This window comes from Protopterus annectens, chromosome 12.part0 (assembly GCF_019279795.1).
Source record: "Protopterus annectens isolate FY-2018-M chromosome 12.part0, PAN1.0, whole genome shotgun sequence".
NCBI classification, from domain to species: Eukaryota; Metazoa; Chordata; order Ceratodontiformes; family Protopteridae; genus Protopterus; species Protopterus annectens.
The window spans coordinates 1,347,828,960-1,347,855,602 of NC_056746.1; the positions used below are offsets into that span (position 1 = coordinate 1,347,828,960).

The window sequence follows — 26,643 nt, forward strand, 5'->3', positions numbered from 1 at the left end:
CCCCCAGATTGGCTATGGTATTCTACCCATATGTGATGACTGCAGATGCATCCTTGAAGGACATAGTACAGTTTTGTACCTACCATAAATGTAGATGTCCGATAGGTATGCATCTGCAGTCAGGTTTACCCTCCCTCCTTCCCCTCTGTGGTATTTCTTGGGTACATTCCCCTCTCATAGCTAGCTGGGGTTATCTTTTATGGTGTATTTGTTTTTATATATGTATATATTTTTGTGCATGTTTGGAATTTATTGCATTTCTCCAAATTTAGCCTTCCTTAGAGGGCACCTGGCATCTGGGGCAAGAAAAACTGAGGAAGATGGCGTCGGCTGACGCTTTTATACCCCAGGCGCTCTGACGTCGGGGAAGGGGCGACATCAGCCGACGCCGGACCCAGACTTTGGAATCCGGCCAACCGAAGGGCTGCCTGATGCAGGACGACCCATATGTGATGACTGCAGATGCATACCTATTGGACATCTACATTTATGGTAGGTACAAAACTGTACTGTTTCCTACTTGAAAGTTGAAACAACTGCTCTTGTGGGAAGCTGGGTACCTAACTTGTCCAGTGACATCTTCTTGGCCTAGTGACAATGATAACCTCAGGAAATGTTGAAGGGTCCAGGATTCAATCATCAGACAAGGGCCAGTGTTTTTCTTTTTCACTGAGTTGCTAATACAATACTAGGTTAATTGTCTGCATTGGATGTGTTCAAAAATTACCATCATGGTGGTTTCCTAGTTGAAAGGAGAAACAGCTGGAGAAACTTGCAAAGATTTTTTTTTTTTTATTATTTATTTTTTTAGCATGGTCCTAATGCAGTCCTCGGAGCATGTGCAGAACTGTGTTGATAATTGCATTGTCAATATTTGCCTCGTCAATGATTACACAATTTGACCAGGTGCACTAATTATATAATATTACACACAATTGTAATTTATCCAATCAACCAGTGTGTTTTGATTAGGTGATAGGAAACCAGAATACGTGGAAAAAAATTGCACATAATTTCATACAGATGGTGAACAAACTTCAGGGTTTAACTCTGAACCCTGGAGCCATGAGACGGACGTCTTGGCCACTTAGCTGTCAAGCTGTCAAGGGTCATGTGGGAACAAATTGATCAGGGAATACCAGACTTTTGTATCCCTAACGGTCTCCAGCTCATCCTGTGGGATCTCCAGGCAAGCTGCATATATAACTTTCCCAGTATGCAATTGTTCTGCCCTGGGAGCTTGTCGCAGTAGGCCATGTATTTTACTCTTTCAGTAGAAGGTGCCCAGGGGTGTCTTCACAAGGTGCCCAAGCTACCTCAGTGTCCCTTGTTAACACACAAAAGCAGAAATGAGCTGAGCTGTTCACTGTCATCTGTGAGATTGAGTTTAGCCACTCTGTGATTGGCACTCGCTCAGTGCCTCAGCTGCCTGGGGGGGGGGGGTGGGGGGTAGTGGCCATCCTTTCTTCCTCAGCTCCTCTGATGGTCTCTGAGTTTCTATGGTGTTGCTTCTTCCATAATCACGAACCGGGCATCAGATACAAACTTTGCATCTGTTCTGCTGTCCAGTGAGCCCATGGGAGGATCATCTTCCTTTGTGGGTCTGGGAGAAGCTATGGGAGATTCTTCTTGATATGTAGTAAGGGAAGAGACCTCTTTCCCAAGAGAGTCGTCCCCTATTTGGTTTTCTTCCAGGGATACTTTGTCTAACCTTTTGTTTATTTTTCTTGGGTAATGTTACATGATTGCAGACATTTGGCCCTGGAATGCAAAAATCCTTACCGATTGCTGTTGGAAAACAGAAGATAGTCCGTGTCTGATATTGATAGACAGAGTTCCCTTCCCTATGGATTCCCAAGGCTGTGACTGCATGTTGAAGGCATGTGTACCAGTCTCCCATGGAGAAGTGTTCTTTTTTTGAGTCTGTTTCCAGGATAGATTGCATTTTTGCAAGTACACGTGGAAGTTCCCCCTGAAATAAGGATATACTATGACTAATTACAAGTAAAGGTCCCACATTTCCTAATCCTCCTCTTTTGCCAGCCTTCGAGGATGTCTTTAATGCTATCTTCAGTAATCCTGTTTCCCAATTTACTGTCCCTAAAAAGACAGATATACTTTCTAAAGGTTTCCCAGGCTAACATTTTCTTGTTTTGTCACTTTCGGTTTGATCCTGCAGGCATTTCTGCCTCCGCTTCTGTTAGCAGTAGGCTTCTGGTGAATTATAACCCCCCTCTACAGGGAATAAAGAAGTTAGGTGTTGGACAGATTTGAGAAGAAATTTTTCTCTTCAGGTAATTTGGCTTTTAGAATTCTCAGATGTTCATCGTGTTACCCTGCTGCAGTCATCACACTTGGGTTATCCTGTCGTCAGGCGGTCCCGCAGTCGGCCGGATTTCCAAAGTCTTGGTCCGACGTCGGTTGCTGTCGCCTCATCCCTGACGTCGGTGCGCCAGGGGTACATATATTGCAACCGACGCCATTTTCTTCAGTCTTTCTTGCGCGGTGCCCAAAGCAGAAGCAGTTCGCAAGTGCCGGTCGGCCGACTCCTGAGATTTTCGAATACGAATTTCAGACCGAAGTCTTCTATAAAGCTAAGTACCCCATTGGGGAAACTTTTCTTGCCTCAGACCGATGTCAGAAAAAGTTAACAATTAACTTGCTGGTTAGAGGTTCAGACCTTTAGACAACATCTCATTAATAAAATAGATCTAATGTCTATAACAGTTAAAGAATCTATTCCAACACTGATTGATTACTTGATATTAAATTTACAACATAAAGATTCTGATAAAGGTAAACTTTCATACATACATAAAATTATCAGACAAGAAACTTTTTACAGTGTAGATACATACTGGAATTATTTCACTTCTATTAATGGGGACCCACCAAATCAACAAGATAAACAATATATATTGGAATCTGCCTATAGAACTACGTCTTCCATTGTCTGGAGACTTTATACATGGAAATTTTTACATAGATCTTTTTATACACCTTTGATGATGAATAAAATAAATAATAAAGATAATCTATGTAAGAGATGTAATGTAGAAATTAATGCTGACTGGGCTCATATGTTTTATGACTGTATAAAATTGAAAGAATACTGGAAGTCAATTAATGAATTTTTGCAGGCTCTTTTTACAGATAATTTCATTATTTCTAAATCTCTTATATTATTCAACACACCTGTACCTCAAAGTGTTAGGAAAATAATAACCAGAAATTGGATTTCAGATACACCTCCTTCGTTCAATGAATTTAAAAATGTTATGAATATAGTGTGCCATATGGAAATAAACACAATTAGGTCAAGAACAACTAGAAAAACATCTTATTATATTGTATGGGATAATTTGTTAAAAAAATCTTAATTTCAATAGCATGGTATTTTAGTTTAATTAATTGATCTGATTGTAGTGGATGTCTTTGTAAATACTTTAGTTGTTTTGTTGAATGTTATAATCATATCTATTTTTAATTACTTGTATAAAATTGTTATGATATTTCTCTTGTATGTTAAAACAATAAACCTGTTTTGAAAAAAAAAAAAGAAAAAGTTAACAATTGTATTTCTTGTGGGAAGCAAATGCCTCATAAGGATTTTCATTCTTATTGCATACCTTGCCTAGGCCCTGATCACGACGTCACTTGTCGTTTTTGTGTTAGATTTAATAAACGTACTATTAAAAGACGATTTGATTTCGCGCAACACTTTTTTGGTAGAAAATTTAACTATAACATGCCGTCGGAGCTACCGACTACCGGCGTGCACAAAAAGCGCAGGGACAAGGACCGACAGCCCAGGCCTAAGCCCGATTCCGAGGCCTCGGTTGATCCGGTCTCCGGTTATCAGTGAGGCTCCGACGCAGCCTCTGACTACCGCAGTTCTGGAACCCGAGACTGCTACAGATATTTTGACGGAATGCACTAGGCCGACGCCGCCTTTTACTTCAGGCCCTTCCGACGATTTACCTTCCAAGGACGTCGGTACTTCTGAAACGCCATTGGTTTCTGAAGGCGTTTTCAGACCGACGACGCTTACAGTCAAAACGTTTTCCAAGTCGAAGACTCCTAAATCGAAAAAGACTTCACTTCAGTGTCCTGTTCAAGGCCGTATGCCTAAAACAGATGCTCAAAATGGCTGAAGATTTGATTTCTCTTGTCAGGGGTTCTCAGCCTCCTCCTGACAAAAGGCCTAGACAAGAGGAAGATTCTGCTTCCTCTGAACAACTGTCTATTTATTCGGATTCCTCTGAGGACCAAGACTATTCCTTCTCTCCTTATGAAGATTCTGATGCTGAGGACTCTATTCCCTCAGCTTCCCCTCCAGAAGATTACTCTTTTGGGGAAACTTTACACACTATGAGGGAACATTTTCAGTGGGAAGGTCAGGATTACTCTAATTCCAAGAAAAGGCTCAGGGAGTTTCTTTTACTCCCCCAACACAGACCTCTAGCCATCCCTCCTGTTTTAGACATTGTGGATGATGTCTACTTAGAATCCAGTTTCAACCCTGACTCTCTACCTCCTGCCCAGGCCAAGACTGACAGATACTACAGAGTACCTGATTCCCACAAATTCCTTTGCAAAAGCCCAGTAGCTGACCCAGAGACTATCTCCCAGGGTCCAAAGGGGGCTAAGGCTTCCATGGCTAAAAATCCAGTACCTTCTGTAAGGGATTCAAGAGCACTAGACAGATGGGGGAAAAAGGATTACACCTCAGCCACTTTAGCTATGAGAGCACTGAACTGCCAATTTCATATGCTTAAGTGTCAGCAATTTCTGATCTCTCAGTTAAAACAAAAGATAACCACCCTACCTCAACAATCTGAAATGAAAGAAGTACAGGATTTGTTGCACGCCACCGAGCAGGTGGACAAACATACCTTACAATGTGGGTTTGATTCTTTAGAGGTCACCTGCAGAGCAGCTGTCACTGGATCAGTTATACGTAGGCATGCCTGGTTAAAGGAACAAAGTCTGCCTGATCATGTTAAAGCAAAACTACTAGATGCTCCCTTACAGCAGGATGTTCTTTTTGGTGTTAAAGCAGAAGAAGTTTTAAAGAAAATAGAAGATAAGGCGAAATCAATGCAGACAGTCAAAGATTTCCTACAAGTACAACCCCCTCGCTTCAGCAGAAACTGGCCAACAAAAAATTGGTCCTTTCCAGCCACTGACAGGCCTCAGAGGGGTAAACACAGGTGCCCAAGGGGCAGAGGACAACCACAAGCTCAGTATAAGCCTCGCCAATGGGGCACTCCAACCCAGAAGGGAGGAGAAGACAGGTCTCAACCCACCAGAAGGCAAACTCAATGACTTGCACCTCAGCTGGCCAAATAAAGCTCTTTTGTCAGCCCCCTTGGGGAGAAAACTAGCACTATTTGCAGACAACTGGCACATGGTCACAAAGGACAAATGGGTCCTAGACATAATTTTACGAGGATACAGATTCCACTTTCACACCTTGCCAATAAAAAGAGGAATGCCTAACCTGTCACAAAATCTAAGGGCAGAGGCTCAAAAACAAATTACAGCTCTCATGGCCATGAGAGCAATTCAAAGGGTACCAACTCAAGAGCAAGGCCAAGGATTTTACTCCAGACTCTTCCTAGTACCCAGAAAAGAAAATGCTTGGAGACCAATTCTGGACCTTTCAGTTCTAAACACTTACTTACAAGTTCCCAAATTCAAGATGCTAACACTACAGAAGCTACTTCCCATGTTGGGCAAGGAAGCATGGCTGGTAACGTTGGACCTCAAGGAGGCATACCTGCATGTCCCTATCAGACAAATTTGCAGAAGATACCTGCGTTTCATTGCAGGTTCAACCCATTATCAATTCTCTGCACTGCCCTTTGGCTTATCTACTGCGCCCAGAGTATTCACAAAATGCCTGGCACCAGTAATTGCATACTGCAGACAAAGAGGAATTCAAATATATCCATATCTGGACGACTACCTCATCCAAGCAGAAAGAAAAGACATTCTCTTACAACATCTGGCTTTTGTGAAGCATCTACTAAATTGGGGTACACAGTAAACGAAAAGAAGTCAAAACTAGTACCCTCACAAAAAATGACATTCCTGGGTGCCAGCTTGGACACAACAGCCCAGAAGGCTCATCTTACACCAGACAAGCAATTACAACTGACTCAATATTTCAAGACAATGGCAACAAAGACCCAATTAACTGCAAGAAAAATTCTGCAGGCTTTGGGCTTCATGGCATCTTGCATTCTGATAATACCATTTGCAAAACTGCATATGAGGAAATTACAGTGGTACCTAAAAAGCGTATGGTCTCAACACAGCCACAGCTTGGACACAGTGATATCTCTCATTCCCTGCCTTCAACAGGAATTTCTATGGTGGGCACAGGCATGTCACCTCAACAAGGGTCAGCCTTTCACCTTGCCCCCACCCAGGCAAACTATCACAACAGATGCTTCAGACTATGCTTGGGGGGCACACATGGCAGGGCAATGCATTCAAGGCTTATGGACTGCAGAACAAAGAAAACTGCACATAAACCAAAAAGAGATGCTAGCTGTACAGAAATTTCTGACAGCCTTCAAGGATCTACTACAGCCAGGACTACTTGCAATAAAGACTGACAACACTGCAGTAATGTGGTACATAAACAAACAAGGGGGCACACATTCCTACCCTCTTTGCAGGCAAGCAATAATCTTATGGAACACAGCTCTGGCCTACTCAGTCCAGTTGCAAGCTCAGTTCCTGCCTGGACAGAAAAACACATTGGCAGACGACCTAAGCAGAAACATCAAAGATCCCCACGAGTGGAAGCTAGACCCACAAATATTTACAATGATAACTCAAAGATGGGGTCTACCAAATATAGACCTGTTTGCCAGTCCTTAAAACTATCAGCTGACAAAATTTTGCACAAGGACATTCCACCATCAAGCTTGGAAAGTGGATGCTCTCTCCTTCAGTTGGAAAAACCTGACAGCATATGCCTTTCCTCCATTACCTCTTCTCACAAAAGTTCTTTTGAAGGTCAAAAAGGAGAAACCTCGACTGATTCTCATAGCCCCAGACTGGCCACGCCAGCACTGGTACCCGCTATTGAAGAATATGGCTCACAGCCCACCATGGATATTGCCTCAAATACCTCATTTGCTCACGCAGCAAGACAAGCAGATTCTACACAGCCAGATCAAAACCTTAAACCTGGCTGCATGGCAAATCAATTAAGCATCCCACCAGCCCCTCTTTCACAAGCAGTACTGGATGTTATTCTAGAGGCCAGGAGGCCAAGCACCAGGAAGGCTTACTCGGACAAATGGAAAAGGTTTTGTGCTTGGAACCAAGCTAAAGGTCAAGACACAACTCAGCCTCATATGCCTCACATTCTGCAGTATTTAGCTGAGATGTTGCATAAAGGACTTTCCTTCTCCTCTATTAAAATCCATGCTTCAGCTATTTCAGCTCACTACGACACGAATCCACCTTTATTTTTCATATCCTCTTCTAAGGCAGTTCCTCAGAGGGGCAAAAAACATTAGACCACCTAGAAGAGCCCCTACACCAACATGGGACCTCAACTTTGTTCTGGAAAAACTAACGCTACCTCCCTTTGAACCAGCTTTTTCTGCAGACCTTCAGTTCCTATCTTGGAAGACTGCCCTGCTCCTGGCAATAACTTCTGCTAGGAGAGTCTCAGAATTACAGGCACTTATGGCAGTGGAACCTTTCCTCATTTTTCATCAAGACAGAGTTTCTCTATGAACTAATCCTTCCTTCATGCCTAAGGTGGTTTCCAGTGTAGCTTTAAATCAAACCATCCACCTACCCACTTTCTTCCCCAATCCACAGAACAAAGGTGAGAGACTCCTGCATTCCTTGGACATTCACAGGCAGCTTGCTACTACATGGATAAAACTAAGGCTTTCAGAAAAACTGACCAGCTCTTTGTTTCCTATGCTACAGCTTCTCAAGGAAGGGCCATATCCAAGCAAACCATTTCTAAATGGATAGGTCATTGCATACGATTCTGCTATACCCATCATGGGAAACCAGTTCCTCCTACCATTAGATCCCACTCTACCAGGGCAACAGCTACCTCTACAGCCTTTCTCAGGGGGGTTCCTACCAAGGAAATTTTAGAAGCTGCAACTTGGAGTTCTGTACACACCTTCACCAAACACTATCACTTACCTCTTTATTCTAAGTCCAGGGCAGGCTTCGCCACTGCAGTTCTGCAGGGCCTCATTGCCTCCACTAACCCTCTATGATGCCTCCACCCTACCTTAGCTTTGGGACTCAACCCAAGTGTGATGACTGCAGCAGGGTAACGCGATGAACATAGTACAGTTATGTACCTACCATAAATGTAGATGTTAGAGTGTTCACCCTGCTGCAGTCCAGGTTACCCTCCCTCCAACCCCTCTGATCTACTGTCTAAATCTTTGCTATGCCTTTCTGATGTATTTGCTTATAGCTGAAGGGATTTTGTGTTTGTACAGTGTTCACACCTTTTGGTACTAATTTGGATCACCTTTTTGGGGCACCTGACATCTGGGGCAAGAAAAACTGAAGAAAATGGCGTCGGTTGCAATATATGTACCCCTGGCGCACTGACGTCAGGGATGAGGCGACAGCAACCGACGTCGGACCAAGACTTTGGAAATCCGGCCGACTGCGGGACCACCTGACGACAGGATAACCCAAGTGTGATGGCTGCAGCAGGGTGAACACTCAAACATCTACATTTATGGTAGGTACAAAACTGTACTTTACAAGGCCCTTATGTAGATTGGTGCATTGTGTCAAAACATTAAAGGAATACTCTACTAATCTGCCTTTAGAGGATAAATCCTTTCTGAATCCCATTGTTTCTAATATTCATCGGGTCTCTAAATATGCCCTAAAGAATGTGCATGATTGTGTAGATACTGTATCTAAGGCCATAGCTACTGCTACTGTTTTAAGGAGGTATGCTTGGGTATCTAACCAAAGGTTCACAGATGAAGTTAGGTCTAAGATTTTGAACTCTGCTTTAGGTCTTTTTTTTTTTTGCTATTAAGATACTCAAACAATATGCTTAACTAGAGTAACTGGTCCTGGTTCTGGTAGTTCAACATTTTCAAGTCCCCCACTGTAAATCAAATAGATCCTCTACTCATGGGTTCATAGGTTAAGTTCTAGGGTAGCTGCCCTTGCAGGGCATTTTAAGCCTTGCCAGTTTACTTTTTTTCCTCAAAATAAACTGTCTCAATTGGTTCTAGGTTGGCCTTGCCTATCCCTTGGTCGATATTGTGTAATGAATATAACTAGGAACTTACCACAGATAATTTGAGGGAACCCATGCATGAGATAAAGCATTTAGGAGCTGCCTCTCTCCGTTAGTAGTACAGGGGGCAGTCCTGGGGTACATTTTCTGTTTCCATCCATAGCTCTAAGTTGTGCTTGAATATGGACAGGGATGAACTTAGTTTTATGTGGTTGGGGAGTCTGTTTAGTGCCAACAGTATTCTCTATGAAATATATCTGTCCCTCCAAACATTTCTGTTGAAGTTACTATGTCTACGGATCTAAATATCTTCTGTATTTCTTATGCCATTTGACTTGCTGATGTGCAGTAAATCCTTTAGAACACTCCCTTCAGAAAACTATCTAAACGGTCCTTGTCTTCTACTGACAAACAGGGCACAAATAAGAGCTGGCAGGAGAGTATCAACATTAACAAACCACCAGGATGTTTTCAGAAAAGAGGACAGTTTACACCTTTTAGAATGACTGACTACACCTGCATTCTTTCTCCCATCCTCTCCCCTCCCTCCCATCATGTACCTCTGTCCCAGACACAGGAATGTAAATTCTCCCTTTCAATCGCATGCTAAGACTACCAATAATCCGCCACAGGACCAAAGGCATTTATTTGAGATTGTTGGCGTTTCCAGAGAAAGAACTCGCCTGGAGACAACTTTTGGATCTTTTCATTCTCATATTCTCTGTGTTTGGGTTACATTAACAGATTTCTGTATTCCTTCTCCGTCATCCACAGCTGTCTGAGCATTCACAAAGAGCATAGCTCCCTAGAATAGCCCTTTCTGGACTTCTGGACATTCTTGTATGTCTTTATTTAGCTGACTTGCTCATCTTTGCAGTCTTCTCACAAAAGTCAGGAGTCTTTCCTCACCAGTCTGGGTTTTTAAATAAATATTCAAAACTCTGACTCTGGTTCATAGGTGGTTAAAAGGTTAATGGCCCTAGAGCCCTTACGAGCCTAGCCATATTTATCCCAAGTTTCCCCAATTGTTGTTTAGGTGAGTGAAGTTCACAGAGATAAGGGTCAGTGATAGTTAATACTGACTTTCTCTGTCTATAAGGGACATGGGCACCACCCAGGAGTGAATTTGTGGTGTCACATCCATTGATCAAGGTTGTGTTTTAAGAGGGTCAGGGAGGGACTCTATTTCACATGAGCTGGAAGTTTGTTCAGAGAAGTGGCAGTCAGTCTCTAGGAGATGTTTCTCTCTCTCCAGCATGACCTGTTCATGTCAGAGGCTAGGTTAAGATCCCAGGATAGAGTGACCCTCGTGCAGTTTGATTTACAAATGTGTAGCATTTCCATCACAGCAGGGTGAGACTGCCGTGTAAGCCAGGTACAGGTACCCCTTACCAACCTGTAGGAGACAGAGTACAGTGACAGGGCTTTCAGTCTTTCCGTGTAAGACTTGTTTTCTGTACCCTGTAATTTCTTGGTGAGAAACCTCTGTGGTCTCTCCAGTTGTTGAATGTGTCTGGTGAGGTACATGCAAAAGGGAGCATTCTACTCAATTATTGGTCTGTTGAGGGCAGAGTGTAATGGAATTGTAACATCCTTAGATCAGGATGCGATGTAGATGCAATGTATTTACTTATAAGATGTGCCACATAGAAGGATTTCCTTACTATTGGATATGTGGTGGTCAAAACTCAGATTGCCATCTTTGGCAGAGGGATCATTGTTGCTGTCCTCCATTCCAGTGGAATATAGCCAATTCTCAGGCGGTGGTTAAATTGGGATGCAAGTGGGTCTGCTAGGTTATGTTTTAAGTTGTTTAAAAGGCAACCTGGGATGTTATCTGGTCCCACTGATGTCATGTTTTTGGCCTTGGAGAGTGCCAAGATGACCTGCTGTCTTGAGATAATAGGCTGAGGAGTGGTGGCAGGTATAATTTGTGGGATGACTGGAGGTACGGGGAGTGAAGTTTTCTCCAAATCTGTCAGCTAGCAGGTTGGCTATTACCTCTGAGTATGGGTGGTACCATTCACAACCAGTTTAGTGTTTAGCTGGGTATTCCCTTTTAGATTTTGGATGTAATAAACAAATTGTGATTATCCTTAGATAAGAAGGCTGTTAATAGTTCGTAGTTAGCCTTGGAGGACTTGACAAAGATCTCTTAAGATCTGTAATTTGTTTTACTAGAGAGGGGTTTCTTCCTCTGCTGAGCCAGTTCCCTCTTGTTCTTGGATATTGGTTTCTTTCTCTTGTTGTATAGCTTGTTTATACTAGGGGTCCACCAAGGTGGCTTGTTTTTTTTTTCGATAAGACTTCGTTGTAATCTGGTCAGGTGTAGCCATTTCTGTACAACTGCTTAAGTGGTTATACAAGGCATTGTTGTACACCTCTGCATAGGAGACTATGTTATCTGTGTTCAAGGGGGTCTTGAAACTTTTTATACCTCCTAGTCAACCCAAAGAAACCTGTTAATGATTTTTACCTCAAAAAAGTTACCAAAATCAAAAGCAATTTTTTATCATAAAGTCAGCAAATAATACTGTCATTGAAACTGTAACTCACTTTAAACTTTTAGGTGTTATAATAGATGAAGACCACAAATATAACCAGCATATACTGCACAGCATTGAGTCTACACACCAGAAGCTAGGCTTCCTTTATAGGATCAATGGATCCTTACAGATACTGCAAGAAAAACTCTACCCACCACTTTCTTAATTGACAGCGCTCTTATAATACTGCTCCTAGCCTAACAGACTTTAACAATACTCAAAGAAAGAAACTTGCCTTCTGCTACAATAAAATAGCTAAATTTGCCACCAGTCTCTCTCCTAAGACTCTGCTTAAAACAATTAAACTGCTTGAACTACACAACTACCCAACATATTCACAACTAACTACAGCACACAAACTCATTCATCATCCAAAAAAATGCCCTGCACTGCATAACTTATTACTGGCCTACTGTCCGTCAAGGGACCTCCGCTCTAGTAAATTTTTATTATTACGTACATATAAGTCTAATGTTACAGGAGACTTGCACTACTCCCAATACATTGCTTAACTCTGGAAAAGTATCCCCATACAAATAAAACTCTCTGACAAACTCAGTAGTTTTAGACCATTGCTTAAACAGCATCTTAACCAATCCTGGTCCTGCACATACCCATCACAAAGCTAAGACTTTGTGTTCATCATACAATACTCTCCTTAAACAGGATACTGTCATTCACTGCCCACTAAACTGTACATGGGCTTTCTCTTTAACTTCCACCACTGTAAAATCTTACAATGTATAAATTTAACTACTGTTTGTGTATAAATGTAAATAAAAGTGTAATTACTGCTTTCTGAGCTCAAAAGCCTGTCCTTGCCTAAATCCTCCATAATCTGCATTTTCCTTTCTTTTTCTTTCTTTTTCTTTTCACTTCCTGTCTACATCTAATAATTCAATGATTAATCTGCAGACTAGACAGTACTACATTATGCTACTTAAGATATTTCATTATTGTAAATATGTCATTATTTTTCAACAGTTTGTCTTGGTCTTTTGGTGGTTTTTCATTATTGTAAATACTTAAATGTACTGTTTTGTATTTACTTCATTTTGTTTTATTTTCACTACAGTTATTCATTTGACTTGATTACTGCTTATGTAATTTTGATTGTTATATTGCTACACTGTTTTTCTTGGGGTTTTGTACATTTCCTACTGTTATCTTTGTATTGCTGGAGCTTTTCTGCTTGGGTCTCCACTGAAAACAGGCCATTGGCTCAGATGGACTAACCTGGTTAACAAATGTTATATAAATAAATAATAAATGTGCTTAACTGAAACTTGGTATAATGCAGTGTAAGCAAATGAAGCTTTTCTCCCTGGACCTCTGCTGAAAATGCGTATTACCCAGTCAGACTTTCCCAGTAAACAAAGACAAATAAATACTAAAAGCCGCGGTGGTGCAGCGGTAATGTTGTTGCCTCACAGCAAGAGGTTCTCCTGTTCGATTCTCGGCTGGAGTGCCTTCTGTGTGGAGTCTGCATGTCCTTCCCGTGGTCGAAAGACATGCATGAATTGGGCGTGCCTTCGCTGAAGGTTGGGCGTCGGGCTGGCAACTCGGCACCATAAAAATCTTCTGCCAGTCATTAGCGGACCGGAGTTCCACTGTGGCGACCCCTAACCGGGAAAAGCCGAAAAGACAAACAACAACAACTTAGTAATTTGTCTTAGAAAAATTCTTCAGCATTTTTGAGCTTGCTGGGGTATCTGGTACATTGAACGAGATTGATTTATGGTCCAGTCTTACCAGGGAGGACATCACACAGGGGGGGGGTGCAGTGCTCTCACATATTCATGAGTGCTATGTCCAGGACAATTGAGCCTCTTGTGGGTGTGCTGACTAGGTGTTCCAGTGCATTTGCATTGACAAAGTCCAAGAATCTCTGACCCAGCATGTTTGTGGTCGTGTACATTTCCCAGCTGATGGTAGGATAATTAAAACCACCCACGAGTAAGGTGTAGGCCTGTAAGGCAAGTGACTCCAGTAAGTCCAGGTATGTGGTATGCTTTTCCTGTTTCAAGGTGGGGGACTTATAACTTGTGATGATGTGCTAAGGGGCTTTGCTTCTAGTTAACTGGACATGGAACAGCTCAGGATAGTCATAATGTTTGACCAGTCTCGAGGTGTACTTATCCTGAATGAAAATAGATACACCTCCTCCTTTGGTTCTTTCATGCTCAGTTTGTGGTGTGAAAGTATGGGAAGCATTGTAGCTTGGTCGGGGTGCTTTCTGCTCTTTTGAACAATGTCTCAGTGGCTGCACAGACGTCATCATCTTTCAAAGTGAGGAGTGCTTTCAGGGAGTGCAATTTCATGTTTAGACACCTGGCATTAAGCAGCAGTACCTTGAGATTATCTAGAGAGGATGTTGTTTTGTGGGAGGTAGGTTATTTTGACATTGCTTAAAGGCCCAGTAGGGTTGGCGGATGCCTTTGGTAGTGTCTAAAAGCCTAGAGGAGACAGGTGCAGCATGGCCTGTTGACCGTGTCTTCCCAGGGTGACAGATATTACATTCCCTTGGACTGACGCCAGAAGCAAAGCCAATTGTTAATGCCAGTCATTATTTGTTTGTATTGTGGCATCATCCTTGGAAAAGGTAGAACGCTGCTTAAGGCTAGGCTTATACCTACCTGTGACACACATTCTGAGAGCTTAGTCATGTCTGTGTTCATATAGTTTTGTGAGGTACGTCTGAAGTCCTTCACCCCCACATGGACTATGACTGATTCGTATTGGTACTTGTGGTTGAGTTACTTGATGGATCCTGGCACCTGACAGGCAGCTAACTATAACATGCTCCTTATTCTGCCTGATGAGGGGAACATCCGTGTGTTTCACAAAGGAGTCACCTATAACCAGTACATTAGGTTTTGTGGTGTTTTGCATTATGGGCTTATTCGTTAAGATACTGGTGTGTGTGTTGTTATTTGTTGTGGTTGTTTTTTTGCATTGTTGTTTGTATGTGGTTTCCATTTGGGAGGCCTCTGATCTTTTGGTAAGTTACTAGTGAGTACCTCTGCATATGTGGGTTTGTGTTGTGTCCTTATTTAGTGTGTGAAGTGTGTGTGTGTGCTGACGACCTGTTTGGCATTCAGTTTGTCTTTATGTGAGAGTCTTGCCTCTTATTTGTTTCATAAGTAAGTAGTTGTCAGTATACATGAGCCAATTACTACATTGCCTCAGGCTGGCCAGAGAGATGATTGGAAGCTGCCCATCCATGATAACAGCCTTTTGCAGTATGTTTTATTAGGGAAGGGAATGGGTTAATTTGACAGGACTACACTAGTAGTGCTGAGACTACAAGAGGGACTTGTACTTTTTGTAGGCTAATGTTGATTAATAAGACAACTCTGCTCAGTGCTCAACTGAATTGCTCCTAGAGTAGCAGGAAAGCTTGGAAGGGTTTCACTGACAGCTGTTTAGGGAAAAACTGAGCTTCTGTTATCTATACAGGGCACTGCTAACTGCTGCTGCTCAAAGAGCAGCACCACACAACCGAGAGGCTTTAAATACAAGCAGAGAGAAACAAGTTTTAAGCTAACTACCAATCAGGAAACACACAGTAAGCCTTCCACTAGCAGTCCCAAACTCAGACAGGTTAGATTAGCACAATTCTGCCACAAGGGTGCAGAAGAATACCTTCTTGATATAGAATAGCTGAATTGGAACCAAAGTGTAACAATACCACACAAACTACCTACAACAGCCCTATAAATAACAGATACAATGTAATACAGTGCAATTAACTACTTAAAGCAGCAGCAGACCATACATTTTTTGGAAACTGCTAAAGGACTGTCACAGAATATGAGAGAAGTGCAAAAAGCTACTTAGAGCACTTTGTGTGCTTCCCAGCTCAGGCAGATCAGGTTAACACCTACTGCCAGTAGATGAACAATCCCAGTCCTCCCAAAGTAAAATAGCACAGTAAAGGAGTGTCCAGAGTGAAATAGTACCACACGCAAACAAGTATAGGGATACAACAGTGTACTTTTTAACAGCTTATCAAAGTATGATTATTCAATGTCTTCACTTTGTGTAAATGAGCCAAAATCCACTCAGTTGTACAAAATTTGTAAAGGTACTAAAAACAAGATAAGCTGATAAATGAGCCCTCTAGCCAATAAAACTACATGTAGAAATCTAAACAGACCAGGCTACCTACCAGTGTACTAGATGGAAAATGCACTGACCTGTTGATGTAAAAACAAGTGCTTGCTAGAGTGTAAAATGCGCTACTTTATCCAGCAGCTAGCTAGATAATGAATTCAGAGCAAGTAAATCAGTAGAACAGAGATGGTGGGTGTGGTATAAAGTCTTCACCTCATAGTCAAAAGGTACAGGGTTTGATTCTGATATGAGTTTGACTGTCTTAAAATGACCCTTCTGAGCAGTTAGCCTAGTATTCTTCCATGAACTATGAGCTGATGCAGATTAATGCAAACATTCCACAAGGCAGCTGGCAGATATTAGTAATACAGATGGCACTGCCTTTGTTTCACTACATGAAAGGAGATGTGCACTTAAATGTGGTGGGAGGTTGACATGTTTACCTTAGAGATACAAGGTGCAGCGTTTGATTCTCACATGGGGTAACTGACTAGGCTTAAAATGGCCTTGAATGGGCAGTTAGCCTAGTACTACCCTATGAACAGACAATGACGGGCAAAATGGACTTTTCCAATATAGTATAAGCACAAGGAAAGGCAAATAATTCAGGATACAACAGCAGTGCAGAAAGTGAGGAGCTTATTAACTCAAGTTGCAGTAGGGGTGGCAGGTTAAATTCACCAGGTTTAAAAAGCCCATAAGTGAAAGGGAGAGTGAATGGGAAAAACTAGCAGGGAATCACCAACAGTGCTTTAGTTTATGCAGGCTTGAAATCTTTTCAGAAAAAGACAAAGGCCCATAAATTCACTTTAAGTATCACTCAAACAGTTTAACCAATGGAAAACAAATGTGTGAAATGTGCAGCATAGCTAATTTGTATGCGTGTCTCTCACATAAAGGATTTGGTTTCTAGTGCTCATGAGAATTCAGCAATATCATTCTCTGGTATTTCCACATTCCAGTTTTGGGCCTTATCAAGAAGGAACTGCAAGGATAGAGGCTGCACATAATTCAGAGTTCAAGTTTCCCTTTTTTACTTGTATCTCAACATAATCTGTAGCAACAAATACTTTAGATTTTGTTTGGGAGCCGTTTTCAATAAGGGTAAAAAGTTACGGACTATAGGGAATGCCAGACAGGCCTAAGTACATCATTGGCAAAGGGATGAAAGCTGGGATCCACCTCCTTTTTTTAATCATCTGTGGTCTCGGTGGCATTTGCACATGATTACAGACAACTCCAAAGTAATGTGCACTTTAATAGGGGGCCATCAGGTCTTTCCCTCTGTGCTAGCTGACTATGATATCAGGTCTTTCCCCTCTGTGCTAGCTGGCTGTGATAGCTCTTCAGCATTTCTGGATCTTCCAAGTATCTTGCTTCTTGTCAGAGTAATAGATAGTGGCAGACAAAAACTGAGCAGTACCAGGATAGAACTTCATTATTGGAAATTACATGAGAAGGTCTTCCTGGGATTGATCCTCATGTACATATGTTTGCCTCCTTTCAAACAGACACCTTACTAGATTCTGTTCCAGGACCCTTTACAGGTTGGCTGTGAGAACGGATACATTTCCACAATTTCCATTAATGTACTTGGTAATGCTCAAGATTTGGAAGATCTCTTCAGACATCTTTGTGGTAACTCTTCTCAGACTCTGGCATCAGTGGTTCCTTTTTTCTGTGTAATTGGCCAGCCACAGTTGCTGCTCAGATTGTATCTACTCACACAAGACCCAGGGATGTTTGATACACCCCAGTCTCTCAAACTACTACACCTGACTGAATGGATGATTCAATTCTATCTTTTTGGCACCTCTTTCATGAGGGCTCACACTAGGTACTAAAGGCGACGAATATAACCTGCTACTAGCAAATTGTATATCGGCAAGGGGAAAAGATTTCCTAGTTGCTCCATAGGCAATAACCAGGGCCTTAACAGGATGTTTGAGTTGCTATCCTCTGGCCCATCTTATTCCTTTATCAGGGTTCTCTCATGGCCATTTCAGCATGTCTGCCCATGACGCCATCCTTGTCCTTTTTGTTTTTCATTAAACAATTCTTGAATGGGTTTTACATATCAGGCCACTTAAAAAGAAGGTGGTGCCTTTTTGGCACCTTAACTTTGTGCTGGAAGAACTAACCATGTCTCCATTTGAACCTTTTCATGTGGCCATACAGTTCATTAATTTGAAAACTGTTCTTCCTATTACTTTGGGCTCTTATGGTGGGTGAACCCTGTCTAGTATTCATCAAGGATAGAGTTACTTTAATCATAAATGCCTCATACCCAAAGTAGTGTCATAGTTTACTTTGATTCAGAATATCAGTCTTTTAGTCTCCCAGCGTTTTACCCAGAACCTCAAAATCTGGGAGAAAAAAATTCTACATACTTTAGATGTACATAGTACCTGATCTGTTCATCTTGATGGAATCAAGTCCTTTAGAAAACCTGATCAGCTATTTATTTCTTATGATGGGACTAAAAGGACAACCTGCCTCAAAACAAACTTATTACTAAGTGTCTGTCATCGGCTATTGTTTTTTGTTATTCCCATCGTGGCAGATTGTTTCTAGGCAGTAAAAAGGCACACAGTACAAGAGCCTTCCCCTATACGATGGTATAGTAGAGATGTTTAGACTCTAGAAGCATTCTAGAGGCATATACTTGATCCTCTGTGCATACATTTACAAACCATTACAAACTGCATTCCTTTTCCAAGTCCAGAGCTAGCTTGGCAAGGACAATTCTCACAGGGCTCCTGGATACTTGCTATTCCTCTTCCCAAGTTGGATAAGCTTGGATAGTCAACCCATATAGCCAAAGGCTGTTGCAGCAGTGTCAAATTACATCTTCTGTTAAGTAAGTTCATGCACAACTGTCCTGTATCTAGCATTGGTTAACTTGCATGTCCCAGCAAGTATTTCTGCAAGGACAAAGAGCTGATCTTCTGGCCCATTCAGACATTCTTATTAAAACTTATAAGTGCCTTATTTATTGCTTCCACATTGGTTTGTTGCAGTATAAGTATATACTTTTTGATTGCTCCTTGTAGATAGTTTACTCTGTGCTTGCACCTGCGTTTGCTTTATTAGTACAGGCCTCTGTTTAAAGCTGTGCATCCATGGCTACATGTACATACATTATATTTACATGCTGGTTCCCTGTTCTGAAGTGGGTGGCTCACTTCTCAGAACTGTAAAACACAAGTTGTAGAGTATGGGATACGTGTATATCACAGGTAAACTGGCAAAGGCATATATTATTGACATGCATCAAGTCCAGCAGTGTAATGATTAGGCTGGACAAGCTTTTAGAACTCATCTAACACATCATCTGCTGGTTAGATACATGACTACCCCTCCTAGCTTGCTAAATTCTATACATGTCCTGCACCTCTGTTTGCACCTGCTGCTGGTATGTTTTAATGTAGAAGTTGCTGTACATCTCAGACAAATCCTGTTGTGTTTTGTAGAATAACATGTCCAGACCCAGACGTAATTGGAGAGCAGCAAAAGACATGCAGCTGTACAGACACCACTATCCGGTAAGTGTTTCTAATGTATTCCAACATTCATTATTTGGTACAGTAATATGGAATGAACACAAGGACCAGGGACAGTAACCGCAGTAGTGACTGTGCTGTGAGTTGCATCGTTTGATTATTGAGCAATTTTATGGATTAGTTCTCACCATTCCTTTTTTTAATTTGGATTTTCAAAGTGTACGGAGTCTTCCTTCGCTGAATTCTTCTTTATTGGTCAGTATTTCAGTGAAGTTAAATGTAGCAGTAGTCGTTACAGCATTACATAGGGAATGACCTTCCTAATCAAAGCCACTGCGGCACTTGATTCTTTTTTGGTATCACTTTGCAGCACTTTTTATTTAGTTTAGTTTAACCAAGTTAAGTATTATAAGAAGAAAATGGTACCCAGGGGATTAGAGCTGGTAGACTAAGAAAGTATAAACATACAAGAAGTTTTAAATGGTGAAAAGACAGCCGTTCAAGGTTATCAGCTTTACCTACGAGTGCTCAGATATCAACTAGATGAGGTTGCAACTCGAACACAGCTGGAAAAGTTGCAACCCTTTTATTTTTTGATCTCCTGTTGGCAATTTTCACTCATTCTTCAACCATTGGGTTTGGATCCGACTCTGCTGTTACTGTAGCTTGTGGCCAACTGAAACTCTCGAGCTCCTCCCTACCCATAATGCACCAACCCCTAACATACCTCCGATCTAGTTTGCTGCTTTTGCGTGTAGATGTGGTCAGCTTTGCTCTCAAGCTTATTTAAAATATAAGTGCTTTTTTTGATCATTTTTTTTTCTATTTTTCTATACCTGCATACACTTGGTGTATTTCTCTCATACCATTGCTGGTATTTTTCTTAGACTTTAAAACCATCTTTCTTTACAAACTTTCCTTTTACACATTGGTGTATTCCTCAATACCATTGTTGGTATTTGTTTGTCCTTTTCCTTCTTTCTCCTTACCCTTAATCAAAAAAAAAAAAACTCTTATTCTTGCTATTTTGTATTACATGATGTCTGAGAAGGGCTTTTAAAGTGTAAAAAATGTGTCCATAAGCTACCGTATTCTGATGCCCATGACCTCTGCATCTACTACTTAGGCCCAGAACACCTTAATGTGCATTGTGACATTTGTCTAAGTTTTAATTCGCGAGCTATAGCAGACCGATAAAACAAATTAATCTTAAAGGGTCTACTGCCGACTTCTTTTTCAGAAGTCGTATCTGGGGCTTACTCCCTAAAATAGCTTCCAAAAAAGCTCCAAAAAAAGTCCACAAAAAAGTTGGGTTCTTCAACTCTGTTGTCAGTGGAGCCTCCACTCAAAAAATTCATGTTTTATCTGAAGCTGTCAAGCTCCAAGATTTCCTCAGCATCCCCTAAAATGTCTTCGGATCAGATTACTTCAGCTGCAGAGGTACTCCCTTGGGTCCGATACTGTCTGACTTTAGATCCAGTGCCTTCTAGGGTCCTGTCTCCCTTCCTTGAGAGATAGTGGTCCAATTCGCCATCTATCACTTCATCACATTCTGAAGCCGGTGTGGATACAATGATGAGGAAGGTTCTCTCAGCGCAGATGCAGATGGGGATGTCCTTCAAGGATGCATCTGCAGTCATAACATATGGGTTGTCCTGCCTCAGGCAGCCCTTCGGTCGGCCGGATTCCAAAGTCTGGGTCTGGCCTCGGCTGATGTCGCACTTTCCCCGACGTCAGAGTGTCTGGGGTATAAAAGCATCAGCCGACGCCATTTTCCTAGTCTTTCTTGCCGCGCGGTGCCCGAAGCAGAAGCTGTTCGCAAGTGCCGGTCGGTCAGATCCAGAGATTTCAGCTACCGAAGACTTCGAAAAAAGCTAAGTACCCCGTTGGGGACTCTTTCTTGCTTCAGCCGATGTCAGACAAAGTAAATAATTGTTTAACTTGTGGGAAACGAATATCTCATAAGGATTTCCATTCTTACTGCCTTCCTTGCTTAGGCCCAGACCACGACGTATCAGCCTGTTTAGCCTGTGCCTCCTTCAACCGACAAACTCTTAGACGTCGGTCGGAGTTTGCAGAGGAATTTTTTGGAGCCGCTTTTGCTTATAAAATGCCGTCGGAGACTCCGACTTCGCATATGATCAAAAAACGCAAGGAAAAGGACCGACACTCGCGGCCCGTGGTTTCGGCTGAAACCACGGCTAGGCCTACCGCGAGTGTGTCGGTTTCAGACGAAACAGAGTCCACGGCGATTCCTTCTTCCAAAACCATACTTCCGACCACCGAGGCCCGAGAGGCCCCGGCTGAGTCGGCTTCAGAGCTCCCTACCGAAGCCAGTGTTCAGGAATTGTCCGACACCATACCTTTGGACATTTCTACCCCTGCACGTGGGGCAGCTAGGCCCCCAGCTTCTATGTCTATTAAGGCCTTTTCCAGGGCTAAAGCTGCCAAACTTTCAAAAGCTTTGCCTGCCAAATTTACATCCCAGAGGCCTTCCTCTAGTTCTCAGATCCTCAGCCTTGCTGAGGATCTTATCTCCATAATTAGGGGTTCACAACCTCACCCAGACAGGGCCTCTCAACCTCCTCCAGACAAAAGGCCCAGGACTGACCCCTCTGAACCTCACTCCTCAGATTACTCCACAGATGGATCTGACTTGTCAGACCACCAGGAAGGGGCTTACTCGCCTTATGAGGATTCAGATGCAGAGGAATCTATCCCTTCGGCCTCCCCTCCTGAAGAATTTTCCTTTGGGGAGACTTTACACTCCATGAGAGAGCACTTTCAATGGCAAGGTCAGGATTTCTCTGATTCCAGAAAAAGATTAAGGACCTTTTTGCATTTGCCTCAGCATAGGCCCTTAGCTATACCTCCTGTTCTAAATGTAATTGATGATGTGTACAATGATGTCAGTACAGCCCCTGATTCTCTTCCTCCGGCCCCTGCCAAACCTGGCAGATATTACAGGGTCCCGGATTCTCATTTTCATCTGTATAAAGCCCATGCTGCAGACCCAGAAACTATTTCTCAGGGCCCTAAAGGGGTTGCAGCCGCTACTGCCAAAAATCCCCTACCCTCTGAAAGAGAGTCTAGAGCTTTAGAGAGATGGGGAAAAAAGGTGTATACATCTGCAACTCTTTCTGCCAGGGCATTAAACTGTCAATTCCATATGATACAGTACCAAGAATTTTTGTTAGATCAAATGAATAAGAAACTTTCTTCTCCTGAACCCTTAGACCGAAAATCCCTTCAGGATTTGGTACATAACTCACAACAGGTTAGTAATCATTTTTTAAAATGTGGCTATGATGCACTGGAGGCTTCATTTAGATCAGCTATGACTGGGGCAGTTATTCGTAGGCATGCCTGGCTGAAGGAGCAATCTTTGCCAGACCATGTCAAAGCTAAACTCCTCGATGCTCCAATGGAGAAACAAAATTTATTTGGCTGCCCTGCACAGGAGATTCTAAAAAAGGTTGAAGAAAAAGCAAAATCTGTGCAAACAGTTAAAGATTTCCTGCAAGTTCAACCACCGAGGTTCAGCAGAATCTGGCCTACAAAGAATTGGTCCTTTCCAGACTCTACCAGAGCCCAGAGAGGCAGGAACAGGCGCCCTAGAGGCAGAGGTCAATCGAAGGGCTCCTACAGAGGCTGTCAGTGGCAGCCTGCCAACCAGAGGAGTAGTGCAACAGCTACAACTACAACCACTACTACAGGACAGACCCAATGACTTGACTCTGATTCCGCCTACCAGGGATCAACTGGAAGCTCCCTTGGGCGGAAAGCTGGCTTTATTCTCAAAAAACTGGCATTGCATTACAAAGGATACATGGACATTGCAAATAATAGACAAAGGATACAGGTTTCACTTCCACACTTTGCCAAAAAGAAGCGGAATGCCAAACCTTCCACCAAATCTGAAGGCAGAGGCTTTAAGACAAATCAGCAATTTACTTCAGATGAAAGCTATAGAAAAGGTACCATGTTCAGAACAAGGCCAAGGATTTTACTCCAGACTATTCCTTGTACCAAGAAAAGAAAACCAATGGAGGCCTATTCTCGACCTGTCCGCACTGAACACTTATCTCATTGTGCCAAAATTCAAAATGCTGACCCTACAGCAACTTCTTCCCATGTTGGGCAAGGAGTCTTGGCTGGTGACTCTAGATCTCAAGGAGGCATACCTGCACGTCCCTATCCGACCAAATTGCAGAAGACACCTCAGATTTCTTGCAGGATCAGAGCATTATCAATTCTCAGCATTGCCCTTTGGCTTATCTACTGCACCCAGAGTATTCACGAAATGCCTGGCATCAGTAATTGCACATTGCAGACTTCAGGGAATTCAAATTTATCCATACCTGGACGACTGCCTAATACAAGCGGACAACAACAAAAAATTGTTAAAGGACTTGGCCTATGCCATACACCTGCTACAGACCTTGGGATACACAGTCAACATCCAAAAGTCAAGACTAGTACCATCCCAAAGGATAACCTTTTTGGGTGCAGATCTGGACACAATCACCCAGATGGCTTTTCTCACAGAAGAAAAACAAAAACAACTTCCAGATTACTTCATGATTCTGACAAGACAAACTCGGCTTACTGCAAGGAAAGTCCTGCAGGCCCTGGGTTACATGGCATCCTGCATAATTTTAATCCCGCATGCAAGGCTGCATATGAGGAAATTACAATGGTACCTAAGGAGTGTATGGTCTCAACACAGTCACAGTCTAGAAACCATGATACCAATCATTCCATGCCTTCAAAAGGAATTCCTGTGGTGGGCTCAGGCCTGCCAGTCCAACAGAGGGTTGCCTTTCAACAAACCCAAAACAATGCAGACCATCACCACGGATGCCTCAGACCGAGGATGGGGAGCACACATGGAGGACAAATGTATCCAAGGCCTATGGCTTCAAGGGCAGCTAAGCATGCACATAAACCAAAAGGAAATGCTGGCAGTGAGGCATGCAATCGAGGCATTCAGACCCTTCCTCCAACAAGGGCATCTGTTAATAAGGACAGACAACACCACGGTCATGTGGTACATAAACAAACAGGGAGGCACACATTCCTACCCTCTATGCCGGATGGCTATGAATCTGTGGAATCTATGCCTGAATCTCAATATCCAGCTGCAGGCCCAATTCGTACCAGGAAAAGAAACTGCACTAGCAGACAGCTTAAGCAGAACTACCATGGATGCACACGAATGGATGCTGCATCCAGACATCTTCAAGCTCATAACAAAGACATGGGGAATGCCGGAGATAGATCTGTTCGCCTCCCCACTCAACCACCAACTGCAGACATTCTGCTCAAGGACATACCACCCACAAGCTTGGAGGGTGGACTCTCTCTCTTTCAGCTGGAATGCCCTAACAGTATATGCCTTCACACCTCTCCCATTGATGTACAAGGTTCTACTGAAGATCAGGGAGGAACAGCCAAAAGTGATACTAATAGCTCCGGACTGGCCAAGACAACACTGGTACCCACTATTGAGAAGCATGTCTCAGGCAAATTCCTGGCCTCTTCCCCTATGGCCTCTTCTTCTAACGCAGAACAATTTCAAGACCCTGCATCCCAACTTGAAAACATTGCAGCTAACTGCCTGGAAAATTCCTTAAATTCCAACCAAACTGTTTTATCTCAGAGGGTGAAGGACATTATCCTGGAGGCTCGCAGGCCTTCCACAAGGAAGACATACTCAGCTAAATGGAAGAGATTTCTCATTTGGAGCACATCAAAGGGCACAGATGTCACAGTGGCAAACCTAGCACACATCCTAGAATACATAGCAGAATTGTTCCACAATGGCCCGTCTTATTCTTCCATTAAGATTCATGCTTCAGCAATTTCAGCAGAAGCAGAATACAATATGGATCCACCCATCTTCTCACACCCTCTTCTCAGGCAATTTCTGAGAGGGATCAAAAATGTAAAACCTCCAAGAAGACCCCCCTCTACCTGCATGGGATCTCAATTTTGTGCTGGAAAAACTGACATTACCTCCTTTTGAACCAGCAGCATCAGCGGATCTACAGTTTCTATCTTGGAAAACTGCATTCCTTCTGGCAATCACTTCAGCAAGAAGAGTATCTGAGTTACAAGCGTTAATGGCAGTGCAGCCTTTTCTTATTTTTCACCAGGATAGAGTGTCACTAAGAACCAATCCTACTTTCATGCCAAAGGTGGTATCTAGGGTATCCTTGAACCAAGCTATTCACTTGCCTGCGTTCTTCCCTAACCCACAGAATAAAGGGGAAAACCTTTGCACACCCTGGATATACACAGACAACTACGCTACTATTTGGACAGAACAAAAACTAGCAGAAAAACTGACCAACTTTTTGTAGCATATGCAACTGGGGTGCAAGGAAGAGCAATTTCCAAACAGACAATTTCAAAATGGATAGGAAATTGCATTCGCTTTTGCTACTCCTTTCATGGAAAGACAGTTCCTGAAAATATCAGGCCTCACTCCACAAGGGCCACAGCCACCACTACAGCTTTCCTACGAGGGGTGGCTACCAAGGACATTTTAGAAGCTGCTACTTGGAGCTCCGTGCATACATTTGCCAAGCATTACAATCTACCTTTATACTCCAGATCCCGAGCAGGGTTTGCAACTGCAGTGCTGCAGGGGATCTTAACTACACCATCCTTCTCTTGGTACCCCCTCCCCCAGATTGGCTATGGTATTCTACCCATATGTTATGACTGCAGATGCATCCTTGAAGGACATAGTACAGTTTTGTACCTACCATAAATGTAGATGTCCGATAGGTATGCATCTGCAGTCAGGATTACCCTCCCTTCTTCCCCTCTGTGGTATTCCTAGGGTGCTTACCCCTCTTTCAGCTAGCTGGGGGAATCTATTATGGTGTATTTGTTTGTTTATACATGTATATAATTTGCAAATGTTTGGAACTTTTCAGGATTTATCCAAATTTAGCCTTCCTAGAGGGCACCTGGCATCTGGGGCAAGAAAAACTGAGGAAAATGGTGTCGGCTGATGCTTTTATACCCCAGACGCTCTGACGTCAGGGAAAGTGCGACATCAGCCGAGGCCAGACCCAGACTTTGGAATCCGGCCGACCGAAGGGCTGCCTGAGGCAGGACAACTCATATGTTATGACTGCAGATGCATACCTATCGGACATCTACATTTATGGTAGGTACAAAACTGTACTTTCTTCCG

General features: G+C 42.7%; 1 protein-coding gene across 1 annotated transcript in view; it reads left to right on the forward strand.

The window, feature by feature from the left end:
- The window catches only part of OGFR (opioid growth factor receptor), a 513,571-nt gene that overhangs the window by 168,728 nt on the left and 318,200 nt on the right, over positions 1-26,643 (forward strand). The window contains exon 2 of the mRNA XM_044090398.1: positions 19,404-19,475. Coding sequence (XP_043946333.1) covers positions 19,404-19,475 — 72 coding nt within the window. The remainder of the gene's footprint in view (positions 1-19,403; positions 19,476-26,643) is intronic.